Genomic DNA, 25,670 nt, shown 5'->3' on the forward strand with positions numbered 1-25,670 from the left:
GGTTTACTTCAAGAAGAAATTCAAATTAATGAAACTTGGGAAGTAATGCACCCCTGAGAAATAATGTGTGTGTGTGTGTGTGTGTGTGTGTGTGTGTGTGTGTGTGTGTGTGTGTGTGATTGCTCATTAACCAACCCTGGAATACGTATGCCTGATGTTCTGGAGCTTACACAAGCAGGGAGGAATGATGGGAGTGTACAGTACCCTCTTTTATTTTTAGATTTCCTTGACAGGACTTAAGCTTAAGGAACTTAATGTATAAATGTATCAGATGTTTATTCCTTCTTCACTTTTTCTGCTCTGCGGCTCGCGCACGTGTCAAGTGTCTCAATCGGCATGCTGAGCAGACTTTCGCAGCCCCGGAGGGTATTCATCCATGATTCATGATCTATAGTTGATGTAAAAGAATTGAGCTCATCCTACTTTGCACTGCCAGAAACGTTTGATTTTATACTCCCCCAAGGAATAGAAAATCTTAAAAAAACAAAACTGTGACAGTCAACAAAAGCTGCCAGTAAGTACACAAAACACTGGAAAGTCCACCAGTTCATTGTCCCCTTGAACAGCACTACAAACTGGAGTTTATTCTTATTTTCTACTGTCTGATAAGATATGAATTATGTTAGTCTTTGGCTAAGGGTGATATTAACTTATAAAATCACCATTTCTTTCCGTACTCACTCAGTTTATTAGTTCTGCAAACAACAACTGTTCACATTCGCCCACTTTTGTTCAGAGAAATTTAAGGTACGCTGCTCTAATCTGTAGGACATCTCCGTCTCCAGAATAATAAGTCTGTCCGGCGTTTATTGACTATGCTCTGTTTGGATACAATCGCTGTGACTTTGTGATCCAGGAAAGGAACATTTTGAATGTAAATGGGATTTTGTGAAAACAAGGAATAAATCAACGACCAGACTTTTTTTTTTTTTTTTTTTTAATTCTATTTGCTATGGTAGGGCTCCTCATGCGAATTCCCCCCACCCCCAAAATTTGACAGAGTAAAACACAAGTTATACTACAGGTAGTGGTTCATTATAAGACAATTTCCTCAAAATGCTGTCACACTTAATCCATGTAACAATGGTTTTGCTCGATGTAAAGTCAATTTTGGCTAGTAAGCATGCTAAGAATGTAGAGGCTGTATAAGTACTGGGACTCACTGAGCCCTGAGTGATCACTGCGGAAAAATGCATGATTGTTTAAAGTAACCCAGAAGTAACAATTGTAATACAAAGAGTAAAGTGGTTGTTCTAAACGGTCTAATTCTTTGGTATGGTGGCCACATGGGTTACATTGAACACACACACCTGCGACAGGAAGAGGGTGTTTTGATGACAATTCTTTTCTGGGACTACAGCAAAAGCAGATACATTCAAGAATGAAAAAGAAGAGGCTCTTACGCAAAGACCCTAATGAAGAACCGGGGACAGAAGTTCTGGTGAATTACTGTCGAATTTGTGAGACAAATTGGTGGTGGATGTTACTGACCAAATATAAACCAGCAAGGTTGGCCGCAGCATCATTTCTGTCTCATACCCGGTCTCCCGTTCCCAGGCGCCATCTCTCCTCAAACCAAACAGTATTTCCAGAAGTCAGCAACATGTCTGAAATGGACAAACTCCTGCTACTGCGTGTGTGGAAGGGCAAAGTTTATGTTTGTGGCAGGCAGCAGTGGTTCACGTTGAGATGTCTCCAGCAATGTTTGGTCCAAAAATCAATACCATCATGCGCTGGTGGGTGCTTTCTGCTGGAAAGTGCATCTTCATCAAAAAGGGCATAAGCAGGTCAATCCCAGAACCACCATGTGAAAAAAAAAAAAAGTTACTTGTCCAGACATGTACAAAACCTCAGCAATAAGTTAACCCTGAGTGGATGTGGTGGTGCAAAGCTATGTCCAACTACATTTGGTATTTCTGCCAGGCAGTCTTTTTCTCTGAGGTTTTGCTGTTTCGAGCCTGTCCTTTCTGTTGTTTGTCATGTGAAAACTGATCCCAGGATAACTGACAGTACCAGACTAGCTTGTTTTCTTGTGTCCTTGTACTGGAGAGCTGGTGCTGCTTCTCTTGCTATGTGCTGGTAGCTTACTCATCTTATCCTTTAGGCCTTTAAGACTGTACAACCTGCTAAAGGTGACGCTAAATGGAAGTTTTCCGTCCAAGTGCCTGTGCGTTTCCTGTGTTGAAAACGTGTGACTCTGGGAATGAGGGAAAAGCTGCTGCATGTTTGAGTGTTTCAGGTATGAGCGCTGGTCCTGTCCAGCTCTCGCCCTGCCCTGAGCGAGCGGAGACTTTTGAGAGACGTCGGGCTGCTTGTGTCCAGCTGCCTGCAGAGGTGATGTTCTGGACACCATTTTTTGGGTAGATGATGTGTAACCCTGTGAACTACTTTGGAGCACCTTGCTTTCTGCCTGGTTCAGTGGTTGGCTTCCCCACGGACGAGGCCCCATCAGCAAGATGGATTGAGTGGGTCTGGATGGCTGAGTAGGTCGTGGAGGGGAGAATGCTCTGCTGTCTTGCTGCTGGGAGGACAGGAGAGGACAATCAGTACATTAGAACAAATAATACCCGTTTACTGGTTTATTGTGTTGTGTTCTGTCACTCATTTTATGCCCTGATTATATGTCATTAACATGATCTAACTGTTTCCCAGTGTAAAATCGTTCCCGTGTTTTTCTGTTTCTGACCGTTCTGCTGCATGAATCACATGATCGTGTGTCACCATCGACTGGCGGGAGAGCAGATGCAGGACAAATTGACTGCACACATTTAAAATAACAATCAGTAATTAACTGGCCTCTGTGGGGCATAATTGTGGTTGTTCACAGGGTGGTTTATGTATCTCCACCTTCTGCAGCGGCCACAGTGGCTTGGCTGTGCCTGCTGCCTTCTAATGCTGATTGTGGCGGCATGTCTGTCAATTGGTGTTTGCGTGTTTTCTCACATCTGACACCTGATGGATGGATGCGACAACGTAGGCCAGGGTGGAGAGGAAAAAAATACAAATTTAAAATGAAAGATTCATTGCACCCCCCCCCCCCCCACACACACACACACACACAACACAAACACACGCAGACACACACGTGTGTGATTTCGGTGGTCAAAACGGAAGCGTCCGATTAATCATTCAGATCGTGATGCCCCTCTGGGGCCGAGTTGAGACCTGCTCTATTGATACTTTTGTTAATATTAGCTGTAGCTGGGGCAAACCATGCAAACCTCACATGAACACAATATCTACGAGTGAAAGCTGAACTCAGAACAGCGTTGAGTTAAACTAAAGACATGTGAAATGCCAATAAACGTGGAACTATCAATCTTTTACAGATTCATAAATGCTGCATCGGAGTGAGCGAGTACGCATGATTAAAAGTATGTAACTTTGACTCACACAGAGTCTCCTTGTTCAATAATGAACAAGTGTCATGTGTTTCACTTAGTGACGCACTGCTGGTGCATACTCAACAAACTTACACACGCACACACACACGCACACACACACACACACACACAGCAAATTCAAACAGACGGATACAACATGAATGAAACTTGCGTCGGACTATTCTTCAGCGTTTAGAATTATCAGGGCCTTTGGTATGATGGGATATGATTAATCACAACCTCTGATGCATTATGAGAAATAATACTAATAATAACGTATTTAAACACATCCTCAAGTCTTCATCTAACTGCCTGCAAAAGGACAGGGCACATTAAAAAATGTAATAATGCTGAATGTTGAACGTGATTCATCGTCAAACCACCATATCTTCCAATAACACTTTGAAATGATATGACTTGTGATCCGTGTTTCAGTGTCGTGTCTTACCCTTCACTGTGTAGCAAGGGCGTAGGTTAGGTCTCAACATTGGTAGGGACACACACAAAAACCATCCTTTTAGAGGCATGCAGGGTTGGGTAGAGTAGTCGAAAACTGTCCTCAAGCAAAAGTACTGTTACTTTGCAAAAACAAGCACTCAAGCAGAATCTACTTGAGATAGTGCACATAAGTATCTAATTAAAAATGACTTTAAAAAACTCAAACATTACATAAACATGTCTCCCACCTCTATAAAAGACTCTCATCAGACTTAGATGAAAATACCTATAATATTAAGGAAAAATGGGAATTGGAATCTAATATAATAATAGTAGACGAACTTTGGGATAAGCTTTGTAACAGCAGTCATAAAGGTATCAGCAGTCAGCAGTGGAAAGAGTTCGACTGGAAACTTAAAATCAGATTTTTTCGCACCCCTTTGGCTGTTTCAAATTTCGTTGAAGACCCCTCAGCAGCTCTATGCTGGAGACAGTGTGGTAAAATAGGTGATCACACGCACATTTTCTGGGACTGTCCGGTTATTCTTGAATATTGGAAAAAGATTAAAGACGAAATTGAGAGAATTATGAAAAGGGAAATTCCATCAAACATGCTGCTCTACCTGCTGGGTGCTGTACCGGTCGACCTTTTCACTGCTGACCAAAGATATATTTTGCATATTTTATGATTGGTTGCCAAGAAAAATATAACAGCAAACTGGAAGAAAGTTAAAGCAGCGACTGTGGCTGAATGGAAACAGAGATTGAGACAGGTTTATCTCATGGAAAGAATGACCGCATCATTACAGCTGAAAGTGGACCTTTTTGAACGAAGGTGGAGCATGGTCGGAAAATATCTAACAATATGAACTATTTGGGTTGTTGAGGCTGTTCCTAAAGCAATGGAAACGGACCCTGACACGATGTGGATTTTTTTTTAAATTATTATTATTAACCTCATCATTTATTCATTCTTTTTTTTATTAGCTATTTATTTATTCATTTTTGTCTGTCTTGTTTGCTTATCCTTATTATCACAATGTGTAATGTTTATTTGATATACATTTGTACCGCCATTTGTACCTTTTTACATCACTGACCTTGTCTCAGACATTGTTCAATGTTTAACTGAAAAAATTTAAATAAAAAGTTCCAAAAAAACCAAAACAAAACCTCAAACATAAACTTTGGAGGTGTTTTACCTCTCAAGTACTCACAAACATGTGCAAATATCACAAAGATGTTTGTTTTTTTCCTCTGAGTCACTTCTTTGTCATTCCAGAAGGCAGAAAGTACCACATATATTCAGCTTGAAGCTACTGGTGACTTCTGGCTAACAACAGACGCAGCAACAAAAGAACAGCAAACACACGAACGCTAAGTGTTTCCAAACTTTCAAGCGCATCAACTGATATAATCCACCTCTTCTTTATCCAGGCATGTGCCCAGTCATTCCCAAATGTTTTAATTTGAGCCAAAAAAACACAAACACTTCCAGCTGTTGGAGAGCACGCCCAGCTCGTGGAGTCAGTCAGCCCCTCACGGTAGCGCAGTGCCGATTGTCAAAGACAATGTGTAGTACACCAACGACTTGCTCGAGATATGGTCAAAGTTTCATTAGCTTCAAACTAAACATACATGGCTGGCGGCTCTTTCTGCATTATGGAGTCACAAAGCCGTGTTGAAGGCAGGGAAAAATATCTTTTTTGAGTTTGGAAACATAATACAAAACATATTTGTCAGTACTTGAAAGGCAAAAAACATTTTTTGGGTGACGTAGCAATTTAAGATTCAATAATCTAAAAAGGCACCACACTAACGTTACTGTCTTTATAGATTCTTTAATTTATTAGCATCAACACAGCACAAGCACTCACTGTCAGCTTGGGTCTCTGATGTACTGACCTCAGAACAGCGTTCATGCCTGAGGCGCGCTACACTGTGCTCCCTTAATTCATCTGTAAGTATTAGCAGCTAGTAGTTTTTGAAAGCCATCCTCTTGTTGTAGCTTCTGCCATGATGCTGCCTTGAACAGCATCTTGTAGCTCCCAGTCTTGGGATGGCACGTCACTTTATCGGACTTCACCACAAGAACCAAACAAACCGGTCATTCAAATATAACTGGGGGCATTTCTGCAAACCTACGCCCTTGTTGTTCTGCTAGCTAGATCAGTGTGACATGGTTGAAAATTCAAAGGTACTGTGGGAATGACAACCTGCTGCCTTTCTGGTCATACCTTCTGCCTCTCAGTCTTTCTGGCTGACTGCGTCCTGTCTTTTGTCTCCTCACTGCTGCATCCTGGTGCCATCTGGCCACCTGAGGACACTTTTTTGGGTCTCTCAACCCCAGATGAGTCTTTGTCTGGTTTATGTTCACCAGTGGACAATTGCCTTGACTCTGTTCCCACACTGGTTGACTCTCCTGGATTCGGTCCACCGTCAACCAGCCTCTCTGCTGCTGATTTGTTTAGCATCCTCTTTCTCTTGGGAGGTTGGTAATCTTGCTCTTTTCCTATGATCTTTGTTGAATCTTTACCTTTGTATGCAGGACTAGTGGAATTAGGAGTATTTGGAATATGTGTGTTATTAATGTGATCCTCTGTTGTCCCGTGGCTGCGGTACGCTGATCGGTCAATAACGGGGTCCTGGCAGGGGGAGTCGCTACATTCATAATACTCCTCTGAGGTTGTGGAGAGAGCTTCCATGGGTGAGAAATATCCATCACTCACATCAGGAGAAAGTGTTCGAAAGTCTGGAGTGTCACGTGATGAGTCTGGTGCGTGTGTTTCGGAGTCTGGGGAAGGTATACATGGCAAAAGGCCATCTGGAGTTGTGGTGCCTATGAGGGCAGATTGTGATTCTCTCTCAGGTGAACGCATATTCTGTACGTACGGGTTGGACAAATATAATCGCAGGGGTTTCTTAGGTATATGGCAGCTTGTCCGTTCTTTAGAGGTGCCAACTGTCTTATTTCTTGATGCATTTGTCCTATCATCTCCGTGGCATGCTGATGTGACACCTGCATTACCCTGCTGACTTAGTTCGTCTTCAAGTGCATGATCCGTGCTGTTATTATGTAAGTGTTGGTTGTGTGGTGGTGCTTTCAGGCCCACAATATCAAGCACACCTACATCTTTTGGATCCAATCCACAATATGATTTTCTCTGTGGTTCACCTACTTCTGCAAGGTATGCTCTGTTGTCCCTTTTCTCTTTTGGAACTTTAGCAAGTTCACGGTCTGTTTGGGGTCTTGGTGCAGTTTTGGTCTCTGTCTGTGCTGTGGCTACACATTCTGCCGGTGGCTTTGGAGCTATATAACAGTCTGCTAACATCAAAGTTTCAGGCTCTTTTACATTGTCAGCAAATGTGATCAAACCATCTGATTGGGTTTGTAATTTGGTCCCAGAAACCATTTGGGTTCCTGCTATGTCAGGTGGTCCAACTGCTTCTTCAACTGCTTCCTCTGGAGAAGGTTCTCTCTGTTTTTGCTGTCGTGTTTTCCCAAGATTTTCCATGTTCCCATCATCCTTTTGTACTCCAGGTTTTCTTCCAGCTACGGGACTGTTATCTGCTGGTGTCTCTGCCTCAGTTGCAATAGAGGGCTCACTGTGGTCAACTTGCTCCCTGGCCAGACTGTCAGGCCTAGTAACAGTACTGGTACTTTGATGGTTCCGGACATCTTTAATAACCAGAAAGACAGTGCGAGGTTTAAGGATGGGAGGAGTGGAAATCAAAGAGGAGGACGTGGCAGATGAACAATCGCAGGCATTGGTAGTCACGCCAGAGGGCTCTGTGCTAATGTAGATGTGATTATTTGCAGAAAAAGAAGTGGAACTGACAGGCGGAGAGTGCATGTAGCTGTGGATGACAGGAGTTTGGGTCTGGGTGATTTGTGCGTGTGAGTCTGCATGAGGCAGCAGTGTTTGTGTGTGTTCTTCTGAGTTTGAGTCAGTGGGATGAAGCAGGTAGGAGGTTTGTTTGCAGTCTGAGCTCAGGGTGGGAGCCCTCTGTTCAGCAGCACTTGGTGTGCTCGGATTATTTTTAGTTTGTGCTTCTTTATCAGTGTTTATTTCAGGTAGGGAATCTGGTTTAGGATTGTTTGTGGTGACAGTTTGTGTCTCGTTGTCAGGAGGAGGGGCCTTGATGCTGGTTTGGGAAAGTGTGCGCGCAGTGGTGTGACCTGTGTCTTGATTCTTCGATGTGTTTGAGTGTAGATTGTGCTCAGCCTTGCTAGATTCTCTAAAAGGTTTGGACTTTGGTTCAGTTGTAGCTGATCTCTGTTTAGGTTCCTCTGCATTCATTTTTATACCACCAGACTGTGTGTTGAAGTGCGTTGGCTGTAGCTTGTCTACTACACACTCTACCTCTTTAGCTTTATCTTGTGTTGCCCGAGGCTTAGACACCCCCACAGGTTCGGTAGTCCGCTGTCTGGGCTTGGCCACCTCTGGCAGGACTTCCTTGGGCATACTAAACGGACTGCTAAACCTGATTGCTTGACTGGTTTCAAACCTCTCAGACCGCTGCAGATGGACTTTAGTGGGTTTGCTGGAATCTCGAACATTAATGAACCCAATAACATCACTTGGGGGGTCAGGTTCTGGCCATGTGGGCAGGTATGAGATCAAACATGCCTTCTCAAGATTACTAAGCCCAGGATGAAGAGGAACATTTTCCTCAAGAGCTTCTTTAATAGCCCTCCTTTTCTTCCCTTTCTGGGAGTTCGTAAGATTCTGGGCCTCTTTAGGGCTTTCCTGGTCAGCACAGGGGTCGGTGGTAGGAGTAGGACTAGGGTTCTCTACAAATACAAGGGCATATTTGGGGTTATGCATTTTTCTAGCAAGAGCAGCAGGGAGAGGGGCAACGGCGGCTGGCTGTGGGATAGGTTCTGGCTCAGGTGCAGGCACTGTGGCGACCTGGCGGAGGTCAACAAAGCTGGAGTTCATGTAAAGGCAGCGAAAGAGTCGGTCAAACGTGTCTACTGCATGGCCTGTAACCACGGTGATAAGATTTCTGTCCAGACGTGATGACGTCCAGGTGAAGCTATAGGACACACAGAAAATAAACAGCAGTTGACACCACTGACACCAAACAGAAACTTCCAATAAAAACATTCATGACATCCTGAAATGAAAATGTTTTTTTTCTGTCCAGTTACTTTAGGACAATCCTTTAAATACATTTCCTTCTCTTGTACATACAGAATGCTGCATTTGCAACCTGTTCATCAGCTTAAAGCAACAGTGTATTCTTTATTCATATCTCTTGACACCACATTCTGAAACAAAGACAGGTGTAGCCCTCAGATAGGGATCTGTCCCCTTCAATCAGCCTACTGGCACACACACACACACACACACACACACACACACACACACACACACACACACACACACACACACACACACACACACACACACACACACACTGACCTGTATGACCCAGACACAGCTTTGTCTCCATCAATGAACATGAATCTGTGTCCCATTCGCCCTCTGACCTTGGTGCAGGACCGAGTGTAGAACTCTGTCCCGTCTGTGCAGCGTACACGCAGGTGCTGTAACACACACACACACACACACACACACACACACACATGCGCGCGCGTCAGGTGCTAATGTTAGTGGGAATCTTTTTTTTTTCTTTACTAAATAAATAAATCCATCCATCCATTTTCTTCCACTTATCCTGTTAAGGGTCGGGGGGGGGGGGGTGCTTGATGTCTTTGGACTGTGGGAGGAAGCTGGAGTACCAGAGAGAACCCACACAGGAACAGGGAGAACATGGAGACTCACACAGAAAGATCCTGTGCTGGAGCTTGGACTCAAACCTGGAACCTTCTTGCTGTGAGGCAACAGTGCTGACCACTGCACCACCGTGCAGCCTTAAATAAATAAATTGGAATATTAACTGTCCAAGGGGCGGCGTGGCTCAGAGGTAGAGTGGCTGTCTAGCAACTGTAGGGTCGCTGGTTCGATCCTCATTTTCCCCGGTGACCATGTCCAAGTATCCTTGAGCAAGATACTGAACCCCTAATTGCCCCTGATGGACTTGCCATCCATTCAGGGGGAACCCCGCCTCTCACCCAATGTCAGCTGGGACAGACTCCAGCCTTTTAAGTCCTTTATTTCCTGGTTCCTTCCTTTAATTCTCTTTGTCCATGCATTGAGTAAGAAAAGAAGAAAACAGTAAAATGGCTCACGCTCAGTATTTCACAGATTTCAAGAACTTGATGATGGTCATTTTTAAAATAAGATGAGATATTACTTATTATTTCAAATCAAATAATTTCTCAGATGGGAATTTATATCAGGTCTCTTCTCCTTTTTTGCTCATCATGGATGATGAGACAACACGAATAAATCGTGTATTTTTTTCAGGGTTTTTCCAAACAATATGGAAAGGAAGAATAGTGCCTTTTTTTTAAATTCAGTATGAACAAAATGTGTATATTTTTATAAACTTGGATTCAAACTTGGATTCATTGGAAAAGAGAAATCTGCTAAAATATCAGCGTGTCAGATATCAGCAAAAATTCTTAAGTCATGCATCCCAACTGACAAAAGAAAAAAAGAGATTCTAGATCCCAGAACGTCTGCATTTTTAATTGCCTTTGAGATATTTAGTATATTTTTCTGCTCGACTTCAGGAAGCTGCTCCAGGTATGCAGCTCCCCAGTTTCCCATTAACACTTACTGGTCCATATAGGGGTTTACTGGAGTATTCGGGAGATCCAGAACCACTTCACGGGAGCTACATTAGATTGTGTTGAAGTTGAGCTTTTCTTTTGGCGTAGATGGAGCGTTGTTGTGTGTAACTAACAGGTATAAACTGCATCATCTCATGTTACCTGCAGCTTTGTGCTGTTCCATGGGGATTCAAGGGTGCTCCTGATGTGCTTTATTCAAACAGAAGGTGGCTGCTGTTGTCCAGGTGTTTGATGTCATGACTTAATGATTTAGCCACCTGGACAAAGTTTAGACTGAATCCATCTCACCTGGAGAAGACCACAGTGTCAAACTGGCCCTCACGTCCTCTTAGGACACAACGCGCCTCGCTAGACATCTGTTGGAGAGATTATTTCTGGTTTATCTCACAGCAGAAACACTGCTGCATTTTTCTCCTCCTATGATTCCTCACTTCTCTTTCTCTCTCTACATTCCTTTGGCTTAATGATAAGATTAAATCAGAAAAAGGAATTTTTCTGTGTGTGTGCATTTTTTTTTTTGGCCACAAGATGCAGGTGATGAGCCCTTCGTTGTTCTAGAAAGAACGTAGTGATGAAAAGCTCGATCCTTATAAGTTTAGTCGACGTGGAGTTTAGGTCCACACATCTTGGATGGAAAGGAGCAGAGCTGGAACGTCTCCTGAAACTTCCTCATTCGACTAAGAAGAATCTGGCTCCTCTTTGCTCCTCCCGTCTTGTCTATTCACTCCTCCACCTACACTCCTTCCTGTCACTCATGGCTCACTAAAAAACCCTGTCATCAAGCTGTCAAATGTCCTGTCAATCATCCTCTCCTTCAGTAGCCAAGCCTATGAGCTGCTCGTTCTCAATGTAACCGCCACTTTTTGTGTAGCTTTCCCCTAAGGATGTCAAGTGGAAACCATGTCCATAAGCCTGTCAGACTCACTTTGAAGCATCCCCCAGACCATTATAATGCAGACGCACTTTTCTGGCAACGTAAGCAACTGACAGCTTCTCTCCAATGAGTCCCAGCAAAGCAAATAACATGAAAACATGAACTGTTTCGCTTATTTTCTATATATCAACTTTGAGTGGGGGTAAAAATTCTGGTCTATAACATTTGTCATGTTTGAATGCTGATGCTGTCAGATGAAAACTCAATAGGAACTGGAAAAAATTCACATTTCATGACAAATCCGTCAGAATACAGCACAAAAAAGTAAAGCATTGAAGGAATTCTGGGGCAGAGCTGTTCTGCTATTAAATATTTGACTGATTTACACATGGGTCGTGTGCAGCCACTCTTCAGGCAGTTTTGCACTTGCTATGAGCAGATACGCTACAAAAAACAACAACAACATGCACTGAAGAAAAGCACAGAGTTGAAACATCCCAGAGAATGTGAGTAAATAGCAAGTGAGTGGAGACAGACGCCACGACAACAAATCAGGTAGCAAAAACGGCTAACTTGCTAACCTACAACAGCCTTGTTGGCTCGTCATCTGTCACTGTTCCCGTGCAGTACATGGATTTATGTTTATGAAGCACAAACCGCCACATGAGACCAGCATTTTCTGCTGTTCTGCTCCTAATCCACATCCAGATGGTACTGAAAGTCTGTCAGGCCGCTACTGCCTCTGTGTTTCCCTTTACTTCCTCCAAGGCATAAACTGGCAGAGGGGAGCACGCGCACATTTGTGTGTGTGTTGGTGTGTGTGTGTATGTGTGTGTGCGCGCGCGCCTGTTTCATGCTTCTGTTTCCAGAACGGTGTATCTGTGCACATACAAATACATGTTTCTATTTGTGAAACTAATCCTAGCCTACTACATCTAGGATTCCTACGCACTGTTTACCAATAAATTTCCATGGCTTTTTCACAATTTCAGGACATTTTTCATACCGTACATTCTCTGCGTTGTCCCGTTTGTGCATGAAAGGTACCGGAGAAATCTATGTCGAATTGTACCGGCGTAGATTTGACATAAAAATAATAAAAAGCTAAATGGTTCTTAAACGACACCAACATGTATCAAAATCAACCAATATGAACCCAGAAAAACTTTCTCTCGGTTGGTCTTGCAATTGCTGTTTATTGTGAAGAACATTTTCATGACTTTGCTAAAACTTTCCGACTTTATTTATATATCACAAACCTGAAAATGTCTACTTTTTTTTTTTTTTTTTTTTAATTCCATGACTTTTCCATGTTTTTCATGACTGTACAAACCTTGTAATTTCCTGTTTGTTTCTATATTTTTGCCTCATTTCCACCTCGCAAATACAGGACAGAACCATTTGACTGTTAAGGATTACTCTCATGAACACATGAGGAGTCACTGTACGCAACTTCTAAAAGGAGTAAGTCATCAGGTCTGACACAAGCCAGTATAGAGTGATCATGTGATACGTGCGGTTCATTTGAGGGATCTGATTTTGGCTATCGTGAGTAAAAAAGAAAACGTTTGGAAGTTTGGCAGCTACATCAAAGGACTTTTGTCTCGACAATAATACAATTCACAGCAGTTAAAGTTGTTATTAGTCCAATAACTCACTTTCACATGTCCAAACTAGCTAGTGTTTTTTTTGGAGTTGCCAGCCAGTTATGAAGTAACACACTCAGGGTAGACTCATTTATCCATGGTACACTGCCAGCTGGAAAGATTTTAGTAAGTGCGTGTGTTTGTGCGTGTGACATGGAGCGAGAGAGAGAGAGAGAAGGCATGTGCTTTCACTTACCCATCTCTCATGAAAATATCTCTTCTGCAGTTGCTTGTCTTACTGTCTCAAGATAATTAGCCAGTCGAATGTCCACCGGAACTACAGTGACAATCTTGAAATATTTAAAATGTATTTTTACAATGTTTTTTACTGTGTTGGATAAGTGCCAAAGATCTCAGAGCGTGTCTGCGTGCATATCTTTCGCAAGCTGTGTGTGTGTGTGTGTGTGTGTGTGTGTGTGTGTGTTAGCAATAATGTTATCGCTGTAAATGTCACAGTACAGCAATGCTGGGCAGTATCAGCGTTACTAGTTTAACCACATTGTAGCGTTGCTGGTTTCTCAATCGAGTGGCTTCTGCCCAAGCATTACCTTCTTTTCTATATTTATACATTTTACATTTATGTTTTGCAAAAATACCAACGGCTCCAATGGCATTCACTGATAATACAAAGAGACTAACTGTTATAAGAAGCTGCACCACACCAGGGACAGGTTAGGTTTAATGGTCCCGAACAACAGAAAAAAAAAGAGACATCCTGCCTGAATGCAGACATGTAAGACGGCAAATTAAAAGGTGTCCATGTTTTATAGAAGAGCTTTTTGTTTTTATCTACTCCTTCATGGGTAGGTTATTTTTCTAGAGGTATGCAGCTGTTCACTTCTGAGAGACACAATCAAATTGGCAAGCCGAGTTCTTACTTCCATTTCATTGTACCTTCTTTTCTTTTCTTTTTTTTCATTTTTTGGCAATGGCTAGTAGAAATTCTGTGAGTTCAGTGGAATGCCACTGTAGATGATTAGAATTTGAGAAGTTGCCCAAAAGGCATATCTCAGGATCCATTGGGAGGGTGGCTCCATGAATTATGGATTAAGTCTCACAGAATCCTCGCCCTTGTAGTTTACTGCTCTGGTAAGGAAAGAGCTCTCTACCAGACCTAAACAAAGGAAGGAGGTGAGACCCATGGAGCCCAACTCTGAGCAAAACAACTACAACGGTCGTTGCAATTCCTTTTATTCTAGTTTCATTCTCTTAACGATTATATTAAATCACAACCCGTTAAACTACGCCATCGCTGTTGTGGAACAGAGCTTCATACAGGTGTTGTATTCCACTTTCATGCACCGCACTTCATGTGCTGTACTGCTTATTATCTTTCTTGCGAGCTTGATCAATGATAGAAAAATTCTACAGATTATGAATATTACGTGTAGTTCATACTTGATTAGACCCAGCAGCAACTACAGATGAATGTGATGCACCAACCTGCATGTGAAATTTTGCCTTTTTTAATGAAAAAATGCCACTCCCTAAAGACCCAAGCCCAATTCCCATGCTCACCGTCACCTTAACGCGATATTTAACCCAAAAATTGGATTTTGCCTTTCAAGTACTAACAAATCTATGTGTTGAGCTCACAAAGAATTTATTTCCCCTATTCCGTTACTTCTTTGTGACCCAGAATACAGAAAGAGCCAGCCATGCAGATTTGGTGTTAAAGGTAACAGCTAACAGATGACTAAAAATAATAAAAATGTCCAAAAACTTCATTTTACAAAAACTCAAGCAAGTTGTCCAACACAACGCAGTGTTCAACCAGCTTGTGCATCCGGTTCTTAGCAGAATAGCGCACAAGTGAAAGTGTCACAGTTCGTTTTTAGCTCAAAACAGCAGTAAAGACTCAGCCATGTATATTTAGCTTGAAGCTAAATGCTAACAGACAGCTTAACTCAGCAAAATGGTACAAAAATGCCCATTTACATAATCTCAAGCTAGTGATAAGAAGTCAAGCATTGATGAAGGAGGCAAAAAAAAAGCCTTCTTCGTCAGTTCAAGATGTTTATCTGTGAGCATAAAGCCAAAATACATTTTTGGATAAAGTGTCGCTTTAAGCAGCCTCAGAATTAGCCACAACTTGAACTAAACATGGCACACGTGAAAAACAACACTATTTATCCTTCATGGAGAGATAAACTCCCTTTTACTTTTTGTCGGTTTACTACTTTGGTTATCATTACCTATTTTTGCGTTGGTGTCAACAAACTGACCCAAAGGAAAATGTTTCAACAGACGTAATTTGATATGATCCCGTATCTTTTTTTGAAATGTTTGCATCGTTTAACAGTTGTGCAAGTTGCAAATATAATCATGTGAGATACCGGCTCACCTTGAGGTGTCCAGCGTGCATTTGAGCCCTCTGACACATGGACAGGAAATGAGGTAGCGCTGTGCGTTCCAACAGGATGTAGACAGAAACCCTCCTCTTGAATCCAGCATCAAGCAAATCTCGAAAGATATCAACATCCGTGAAGACATCCATCACCACGGCAATGACCTGAACACACACACACACACACACACACATACACACACACACACGCAAAAACTCAGATGGTGCACATGGGAAATACTTCGTGCAGACGACCTGGAAGAGTGCAGCAGGATCAAGCTACCAACTGACAGACTTGAAGATGCAAACAGTGTTTAAATCTTCTGTTAAAACAACAAGGTTCAAGAGAAGCTGTTCCACAGGTTCCAGACAAATCTGTTCACATGAGCTTCTGATACAAAAAAAACACTGACAGAAGTCTGCACGTTAACAGCTCGCTGTTATCTTTGTCCTGCCAGGCTTTAAACTCCCATATTTACGTACAGTATCTGCTGCTTTGCTCAAAAAAATACCATTAAAGCTGCAATTGAGTATTTTCATCACAAATGAATCTGCTGAATATTCATTGAGGAATTTTACACTCCATTAAATGTCTACAAAATTTGAAAATCTACATTTCCAAAGACTCAAAGTGTTCAAAAACGTGTCCATCCAACAGTCCAAAACCAAAAGACACTCCATTTGCTGTCTTAACTGACAAAAAAACCCAACAAACAACAAATCCTGCTATTTAAGAGTCTGGAAACAGATCGACATCTTTAACTCGATTGATTAATTCATCATGGGTGGGTGGGGGCTATTAATCACGGGGGCACCCTCCACTCAGAGGAGGCCGTGTACCAAAAAGGTTCAGTATTTAGTTCATGTACAAAAACTGCATAAGATCACCCCAGTGTCACAACTTTGTATCAGAACCGATGGGTTGTTGTTAACGGTTTATTCAGAGCCATTATAGCCAGTGGTGGTGTCCCGCTCTAAGGAAGGAGACTTATATTTGGAGGGGGTCCAAGCTGGGCCCCGCTGACCCGCCCTAGAACCGGCCCTGATACACACACTGGCACAGCATACAGGTCCTCTATTAGTCCCTGATAAAGTAGCTTAGTCAGGTTGCACTTTACTCTTGAATGTCTCATCTGGCCATCAGTGTGTACTCTGACCTGCCTGACAGAACCACAACTGCTCAAGGTAACACTTTAACACAACAACAACAACAACTTTGAAGTTTGGAGTTAAGAAAGAGGGGTTCTTCCTGAACTACTGCTCTACTGATGTGGCCTACTTGGTATTCAATTACAATCTAATTTGTTTTCCTTTGTGTGGCTCATTAAATTCCTAACAAAACACAGACAGGTTAAATAAACTCATGTTGAGTGGGTCCAACAATGACATACCTTCTGCGCCTGCGCAATCATTTTCCTGACAATCTCTTTGACGTGCGCCTGGCCATCCAGCGGCGGCTGTGTGTACACAGTGGTGCGCGTCACCCCGCGGTAAGCGTCACTGTTCGGCCAGCCCAGGTCCATCTGCGGGATGGACATGTCCGACAGCTCCGGCCAGTAGTGAAGTGACAGCGGGGGCTCGTCTTCCTCGGCGCCCTCTGGGAAGATGTCCAAGCCCGGGTCATAGGGCTCTGCCGTCCCTGTCAGAGCGTCCTGCTCCAGGTCCGAGAGGAAACCCCGCAGGCCGCGAGCTTCCACATACTTGACGAACGCCTCGCGCCCATCTTTGAGGAGCGCCTCGAGCGCGAGCCTCTGGTCCTCGCAGTACAAAAACTCCGGTTTGGACTCGTGCGTACGCGGGTTCACGTGGTTGTTGTCCAGACACTGTATCTGGGACAGAGCCATACCGGAGCAGGAGAGAGAACTTTAAAACTCCGCCAAGTCTCCCGGAACACTTCTCCTAAACTCCTCCAGAATTGCAGTAAAGAAAGCAACGTTTAAAGGCTCCAGACAGCGGAACATCTCTCCAGGTCCTCCTCTGGTTCGGTCCACCCTGTAGTCCTCATGAGGGGCCATGCTGCATCAACAGCTGGCCATTCTCTCATCCCCGGTACCGAGTGTCTAGACCGAGAGAGACGGCGACACCCCTACGGTGGCACCGCCCAACAGGTGTGACCCTTACAGCGAAACACACCCACTAACACACACCAAAACACACACGTGTGACCCAGAGGGGTTTCCAGGAGCTCCTCTATGCTGCGTGCTCCGAGTGAAAGGAACCCTGTAACCCTAAACCACATTAAATCATTAGCAGTCACATGAAAACCATCAGCAGAACTCTCGCACCTGTTCTGACGTGTTTCTAGCTCGGGTGCCAGCCAATGGCAGAGCCCGGGCCTTTGATCTGAGTAGATTAGAGCAGAACAAACGACTTTATTGAAAGGTAAGAAACCAGATTGAAAGATAAGGGATTATGGAATCTGAATACTTTAAGGGAATATAATATGTTCAGTATATAGTCCTTTAATGCCCACCTTCCCTTTGGGAACGTCACGTTTTAGCATTAAAATTTTGATACGTACCTACTAAACTTGATCACTCCGAGAAGTCTACGCAATAAAAGCCAACAAACACGTCTTCACAAGAATAGCATCCAAAACAAGCCCTTCGTCCAGGGTGTTAGATAGCTTTTTATGACTTTAACCACCTTATTTGAACTTGAATCCCTTCAAAGAGCCGCTTGATTGTCAGTGGATTACGCTCTCAATGGAGCCTGGTTTGTGTGCCGGGCAATTACATGTCATAAATACCCTTCCGACTGCCAGAGGAGGAAACACGTCAGAGAATACTGATGGCTTTCCAGAAATAGTCCACAGTAGAGTAGGGGTCTGGTTTGCTTTTGTGAATTCAGAGATGGTAAAGAATTGTTACTGAATTCCGAAAAAGCACCGAGAGAGCGCACACCTCCGCTAAAGTGAACTTCCGGCCTATTTTCATGCTCAGGTCCTCATTAAAGCTGCAACTGCACGGGTCCTGCTGTGACTGAATCCCAGTTTGTAGAAATCTTCATGTATTGTTTACATTTTCAAAGTATCAAATATCAAGAGTTTTAAAATTGTCCACCTTGCCGCGGTGACACCATTTATCAAAAAGTCAGCTCAACGGTCTCGGTGCCCAGATAGCAGGAGTCTTTGGGCCAGGTCAGGTTCAAAGCTTCCTGATCCAGCTTTAGTGCAGGCATGGATTTGGCTGACTTGCCAGATCTTGTTGGAAGGATGAACATGTAAAACGGCTTTTTGATTTATGAGTTCCAAACGGTTGTGGCAACATGGCATACAGGCTTGAACCGTAAGCGCCAAAACCCGAGGTGAAATGAAAATGTGTGTGACCAACCGGATTCGGTCCGAATATGTTATGCAGACCTTAAGCCGAAGGCGCCAAATACTGAAGTCCAGAACTGGACCAATTCTGGGTTTGGTCTGGTGCTGATCTGTAATCGGGATGCAGGCCGTTTTTGGGCCGTCATGCTTCTCGACACTGGTCTGGATCTGGCATCTGGATCTGGGCCGGATTTCATGGTGGATTCGGCCCAGATCTGGCCCAGTCACTCTTTGCTATCTGGGTAGTAAATAAGTTGTTAAGGTGGTTCTTGGTTTGAGATGAATCTGATCCACCCACATGGAGGAGTACAGCGAAGTGTAAACTTCAAACGTGTAACTTCCTGTTGAAACCAGATGGCGCTAGGACCAATCCCTCCCTAAACTGAACGGGTTCCTTATTGGTGAGAAACGGCCTCACTGTTTTCACGTAACAGACAAACCGTCGCTAACATGACCGGCTTGGTGGAGCATCTAATAATTATAAAGGAAAATCAGCGTTGGTGTGAATGCAGGGAGCTCAGTGGTCTCTTCTTCACGTTGAAACTGTGACAGGACAGTCAGCCGCGTTTGGTCAGCTTCCGGCTGAGAAAGCTGTTTGCCAACTGCCAAAGAAGCAACAACCTCAAAACAAGAAAACGTCAAAAATACGAACATGAAGAACAATTACATTCTTACCATTTAGAATAAACGCCTTCATCTTTGATGTTGCGCCTCAAGTAGAAGAAATCAGAGCTCTGAAAAGACACCTTCATTCCCAGCTCACAGCTTATTTCCTTCTTTTTGACTTCTGAGTTGTTTAAAACGCAGCAACGGAATGAAGAATGAGTCCAGAAACCTTGAGATAAGTTCCCATCGTGACACCTCAGGTTCCCTCGTCCAGAGGTGGAGTTTTGGAATTGGTTGAGCGTCTGAAAGAGTGTCTTTGTGGTTGAACTGAATTTAAGATTTTTTTTTCTATTTTACTGCATAAAAAACAACAGTAAATACCACACCTGTATTTTACGTTTTTATATCTTTAAAAAAGCACGAAAAAGTTTTAAAAGGAGACCGGAGAGGTTGTGACACGAAACCCAAAGTTAGGAGACGTGTCAAGATAATTTTGCTTACGTCACGCGTCGGCTCATGTGACGTTAGCTTCTTCCTTCCTACGGTCGCATTTACGCTTCAAAAACTCTAAAGATGGTGTCCATATCAGAGGATTAACCCACTGCACTGAACGTGTAAGCTTCATAAACATTTAATGAATGAGCATCAAATCCAGTGTACAAACTTTACTGGCTTTTGGAGGAGGGTCCTATGGAGATGCTAACGTTCATTTCAGTCAGCAAAAATATGTCATCCCTCATAACTGAACACAAACCTTCTTGACTGAAGCCAAGCCTAATAGCCTCCCCCCGAAGCAAAACACCTTTGGTAACCCTGTCGCTTTCTGTTTACACTGCACCAACAGCCCCGGGGCTGAAAAATGAGTGAGGGGTGCACACGGAATACTGGACTTTTGCTTAAACAAAGCTGAACACGTCTGTTTCAGTGGAAGCTGGTGGACGGCCATGTTGTTGATCTCTGCAGGAATGCATGAATGGTACATTCAAGAATGGAGAGAGAGAGAGAGAGAGAGACACACACACACACACACACACACACACACACACACACACAGACAGCCTGGTTTGGCTTCCTGGCGGCCAGCGTTACCCTCTATCATTTCCAACTTTCACTCCTGCTGAGTGATTAGCGGAAGACTTCCTGGGTGTATCTCAGATAGCATCCTGCTGACTCATCAACTGCCTGGCTTACCTTTGATGCTATCTGTTGGCTATATAACAGTGTATCTGCTGTGTAGATTAGCAGGTTTGAATGCAGGACAGAGTTATTGCTTCTGTCACTTAACAGCCAGAGGCTGTCACTCAAACTGGTTGGTGTGTATTTGCCTTTAACACCCATGAATATAAGCGATGCCTCAGCTCTCGCACTTTCCTCCCCCGCCTCCGTCGCAGTTGACACATTGAATCCATGTTTTTCATCTCTCACTCTTTCGCTCTGTCCTCCCCTGTCTAGTCACTCCTCTTCAGTTCGTCTATGTCTTGATGTCTTACTGTGCTTTTGGCTATATTTATACGGCCTCGCTTTTGTGTGACACAAATATGTCGTCACAGACCAAACACACACCGTGGCGCTTATATCTGTCACACACTTTAAAGTGATTCAGCAGTTTAAAAAAAAACAACCAAAAAAAAAAAAAAAAAGCCACTGCAAAATGTTCTATTTCTGTTACACCTTTAAATCTTGACTATATCCTTATTTCTGCTCCCCTGCTGCTTTCTTTATTGACTGTCAATGACAAACCAGAGGTGACTGTGGCGACGGGGAAAAAATGAGAGGAAACGAAACAGAAAAAGACAGTCGGACAGAGTTACAGTAAGGGATCCTGTTTCCCGCTCTGTTTCAAACATGACATCCTGGTGAGAGAAGCAACGCTGCATTCCTCACATAGCATCAGCTGACTGTCAAAACACATCACGCTAACATCCATAATGAGCTGCATTGTGCGTACATTTGTTGCTGGGCCGTACACAAAGACACTCAGACCTCTTGACGACATGACAATGACATCTCTGAGATGCTCTAAATGACTGCGCGGTGTCAAACACTCACTTTGTTATTGTTTGCATATTTATTCATTAGCCACTCCTAGATTTACACAGCAGCCCTGCCAGAAATCTCTCCTTGATAAAGATTAAATGTTTTCCTCATTGACAGAAGTATGATCGCTAACTAGCCTTAGCTTTGGTCACATGTCACTTGTGCATCCTGCAATCCCAAAGTAAGTTGTTGGCTTCCGCAAAGTCAATGCATTTTTGAATAAATGACTGAAATTTAATATGTAGCTTAACATCCACAAGGACCACACCCCTGAATTCTGACGTGTTTACGCATTGTAAAAATGGCACTTGCAAAAGAGCGGCTAAATGAGGTCACGTTGGTCGTGGGTTTTAGTCGACGGAACTCACGGTGAAGCCGACTTCCGGGTTGGCCTTCAAAAATGTGTCACAGGGACAAACAGATGGGTTCTGTATGAGCACATTTTGATACTCACAGGCTACTTGCTTGATATTAATCCAAAAAAAACAAACAAAAAAGATAATCATTTTAAGCTTAGGTGACTGGCTACTGAAGAACCTCTGGCCATGTCATATGGCTGAGGACACCAAGCTGTGTCCCGTTCGTGCCATAGACACAGATTATTAGAGACGCGGTGATGCTGCCGTCAGGTTTTATAGGGCTTTTATTTACAGGTGTGAACAGAGAGGGTTTTTTTTTTATTGTATGACTAAAAATGACCATCGTTTTGATAAGTAACAAACCAAAATGATTGATATTTGCATTGGTAATGCCAAAATAACTGAATTTGTAAAAAATTGGTATTGCCCACCATAAATATGTCACACAGGTTGGTGCAGTACATCACGGTAAAGATTATGGATGTGTTAAGTGAGGTTTAATTTTTTTTTAATTCTTTCAGTTGGGTTTTATGTTTAAATGAGACATTTTTGTTCCTATGTTTTATGTTACTTTGACATTGCAAAGCCCCTGCAATTTGTAAAACATCCTCCTGTCACTTTTAGTCTTTACAAAACTGTAATTCTCTTGTTTTACATTTAAAAACGTGGCAACATTATTTGCAAGTTTGAAGATGAGCTGTTAAAGATCACCGAAAAAGTAATCACGTTTTTCAGGAAACAAATTAGTTTTACATATAAAAACAATTTTATGAGCGCAAAACTATTGACGCTGATGTTAAAAAAGAGATTAAGTGAAATAAAATTTGTGATTAAATGTGTATTACAGGATGTCTTTTTATGTGAATGCAGAAGTTTTTCTAAACTACGTGTGACTTTAATTGAAAGACGTCACGTCTCCATCGGAGTGACGTCCTGGTTTGACATCGGCGGATAGAGATGTGCCTTACGCCTTTTTCCAGTCCCACAGGACTCAGTTCAACAGCGCAGTCTAGAGATTTAAAAACACAAGTTTAACTGTTCGATTCAAAATAAAAAGTTTTGAAGAAGCATTCATACACTTTTAATCAAAAACTTATATGACATTCCTTTTTAAAATTTATTCTGCCTGATGAAACATTAAAGATACAAAAGTAGGTCCGTGGATAACTGAGCCGCTTTCGCTTCTGGAGGACTCCCAACAACAGCCTGAGCTCTCACATGTTCACCGGGTAATAACTAGTAGAAAGTATCCAACCATGACAGTTTGAAACCACAAGATGATGATGGATACACCCAGTTTCGTAGTCATTCATATTCTCTATAATACGACAGGTGAATCAGCAGTAAGGGAACAGTAATGTCCGAGCCTTCGGGTTCAAAGAGGTTCATTTCTCACTTTATTTAAATCATTTGCCATTACAGCTTCAGCAAGATGGCTCCCATGTCTTGTTTTTCTTAAACTAGTTGTTGCGACAAAAACAAAACCTTTATACAATGTTGGATTTTACTTGTAATATGGGTAATATCTAAGATTATACATGACTAAGAATAAATACATAGTAAGAAACCAATGAACTGAAATGAGATATTAGCATTTTAAGCAGTGTGTTTAAAATACAAAGTGATGTCTCGCTGACTGTGGACGCTTCTCCCTATGCACATCCATTCACTTTCTGGTTAATACGTCAAACATAAAGTTTGCAGGTTTATACATTTGACCCCCCCCCCAACACACACTGGCATCCAGTGAGAGGAATCTGCTGTGTCAGTATCCTCGAAGCGTTTGGCCCAAATATTCACACAATGACTCTCTGTGTCTCTACTCAGCTCACCGGATCTCCTAGTGGGAGAGATGCAAAACACCGGAGCAAGTCCTGACTCATCTGCTGCCGAGAAAACCCCGCCCTTCCTCCACTTGGTTCCACAGGACACACACTGTTTTTCATCAGGTTGGTTTATGTGTGTGTGTGTGTGTGTGTGTGGTGAATTTATGTAGCCTGCTCCAATGCTGATAAGCTGTCATCAAGTGTTATGCCTGGGAGTGTTTACATGTATATTTGTCCATGTGTGTGTGTGTGTGTGTGTGTGTGTGAGAGAGAGAGTGGAATATTTGCAATAAGTATTAAGAGAAGGGGAGTTGTGGCATCAGGTGGAAGCAGTTGATGTGGCTGTAGCATCTGGTTTGTGATTGACAAATGGCATCATGGGGAAGCAGGAGGAGTCAGTTACATAACAATCAGTTCAGCCTGTCAATCATCTGCCCCCCCCCCCCAAAAAAAAACAGCAAACCGAAGAGCAGTGTGAGGGCTGGGGTCAAGACAGTTCATCGATTAAACTGTTGCAATGGTGTGTCAGGTCACTGGCAGTGGTAAATAGGCTGGACGTACTCTGGAGGGAAGTAGCCCACGTGTCCATGGCAACGGCCTCTCCAGCGCAGGGAATCGGAGCAGTCAATGAGTTCGATGACATCACCACGCATGAAGCGTAGCTGGGAGGGGTGGTGAGGGCTGAAGTCGAAGAGAGCGTGGGCGTGATGAGGACGCTGTAGAGGAGCAGGAGAGAGAAGGAGAGGGAGGAATAGGAAAAGGAGAGGAGGACACAAAATAGGGATGGAGAAGAGAGAGGAGATGATCATCATGTGGGAATTTAGCTGACATTTCATTGAGAAAATCAACTAAATTAATTGTTGTCTGGAATGTACTTTTCGTCTACCCTTAAAACTTTATTTCATGAATCATGTCAGGCAGCCAAAACTCCACGTGAGAATTAACTTCTTTTGGCCAGGAAGAATCCCGCTCGCTCATCCTTGTCTTTGTGCTAAGCTAAGCTTACTAGCTTCAGCGTTAGCACGGCCACAAGTAGCAATAATTCAATTAAGGTGTTTCTTATAGAATAGTCGAATCATATTCCCATCTTCATGCTGCAAATTCCAACAAGCGACTGATGCTCACATTACGGAGTTGCATTTCAAAATGTTGAGAATATTTTGAGACCGTCGTCTTTTAGAACGAGCATAATTGCATAAACGGTGTTGAATGTTTCTTTTAAAGTTTTATCATTTTTAAATTACCATAACATCTCTCTGTATTGATAATTTATGCTACATTTGAATGTAAATCACAATCTAATACTGTGCACGTACCTGAATTTTTTTCCTAACAAAATCAGAGATGGGAATTCCAAAAACATTCTTTGTATATCATTCTTCGTCTGTGTTGAGGGAGTACACGGTGTGTTCGGTTATATAATGTCACTCAGCTACAATACGTCAGCACAGTTTTAGTGCACTCATGTGCTCAGGTGGACCAGCAGATAAGTTCCCTCAATAAACAATGCGGTCTTCATCCCTTTTAAGTAAAAATAGATATTTTATTTAGCGTTTTCATTTAACATTTATCACTCCAGACCATGGTCAGTCGTACCGCTGATATTAAATATTAACTGAGCAGTGAACATCTGACATGGACGGCCGCAGCACAAGGGACAGGGACGAGGACGTGACAGTAACTATTCAGTGACAGCTAACAATGTAATCACGTCTGCTGACTTATCTAATGAACGGGGACATGTCTGGACAGGCAGCGGACTGACACGAAGACGTGACGGTGATTTATATACAGCGGTGATTTCATTACCGAGCAGGTCTGACTCATTTAGAACTGGGAAAAAACAACATTTCTTTTCGCTTCCAAGAGTTGAAAGGCTGGCGCATAAAAATAAAAATATATAAAGACGGTGACAGGCAGACAGAGACATAAGAGGGGTGGGCAGGTTGGCTGACAGGCTAAAAGGTAGAAAAGTGTCATGTTTACTTTTGGATTCTTCCAGCTCGCTATAACAACAGCCGACTTGAATACTCAGAGATTATTAAATATGCTGTCAATAATCTGCAGCTTTTTTCACTACCCCAAGACACGAGGCTTGACTTGTCTGTCTTCACTTGACTTTTTTTTTT

General features: G+C 42.8%; 2 protein-coding genes across 7 annotated transcripts in view; both read right to left on the minus strand.

Annotated features, from left to right (window-relative positions):
• Window positions 1–295: 295 nt before the first annotated feature.
• Window positions 296–17,617, minus strand: sack1ga (scaffolding CK1 anchoring protein Ga). Of its 6 annotated transcripts, none has more exons than XM_086185254.1 (5): window positions 16,786–17,617; window positions 15,392–15,559; window positions 9,251–9,375; window positions 8,186–8,861; window positions 296–2,518 (listed from the first exon to the last, which is right to left on the minus strand). In XM_086185254.1, exons 1-5 carry the CDS (start codon window positions 17,236–17,238, stop codon window positions 2,018–2,020), a joined length of 1,923 nt encoding a protein of 640 aa, XP_086041380.1. In that variant the 5' UTR covers window positions 17,239–17,617; the 3' UTR covers window positions 296–2,017. The 6 variants fall into 6 exon arrangements, 4 of the variants coding, with proteins under 4 accessions (XP_086041380.1, XP_086041379.1, XP_086041378.1 ...); XM_086185253.1 differs by having other exon boundaries at window positions 296–2,521; XM_086185252.1 differs by having other exon boundaries at window positions 304–2,518; window positions 6,059–8,861.
• Window positions 17,618–23,089: 5,472 nt separating this feature from the next.
• grapa (GRB2 related adaptor protein a) overlaps window positions 23,090–25,670 on the minus strand; it is a 33,441-nt gene continuing 30,860 nt past the window's right edge. The window contains exon 5 of the mRNA XM_086184318.1: window positions 23,090–24,257. Coding sequence (XP_086040444.1) covers window positions 24,072–24,257 — 186 coding nt within the window. The 3' untranslated portion in view covers window positions 23,090–24,071. The remainder of the gene's footprint in view (window positions 24,258–25,670) is intronic.

This window comes from Aulostomus chinensis, chromosome 18 (assembly GCF_037954235.1).
Source record: "Aulostomus chinensis isolate RoL2024-O1b breed Wild chromosome 18, RoL_Achi_v1.0, whole genome shotgun sequence".
NCBI lineage: Eukaryota > Metazoa > Chordata > Actinopteri > Syngnathiformes > Aulostomidae > Aulostomus > Aulostomus chinensis.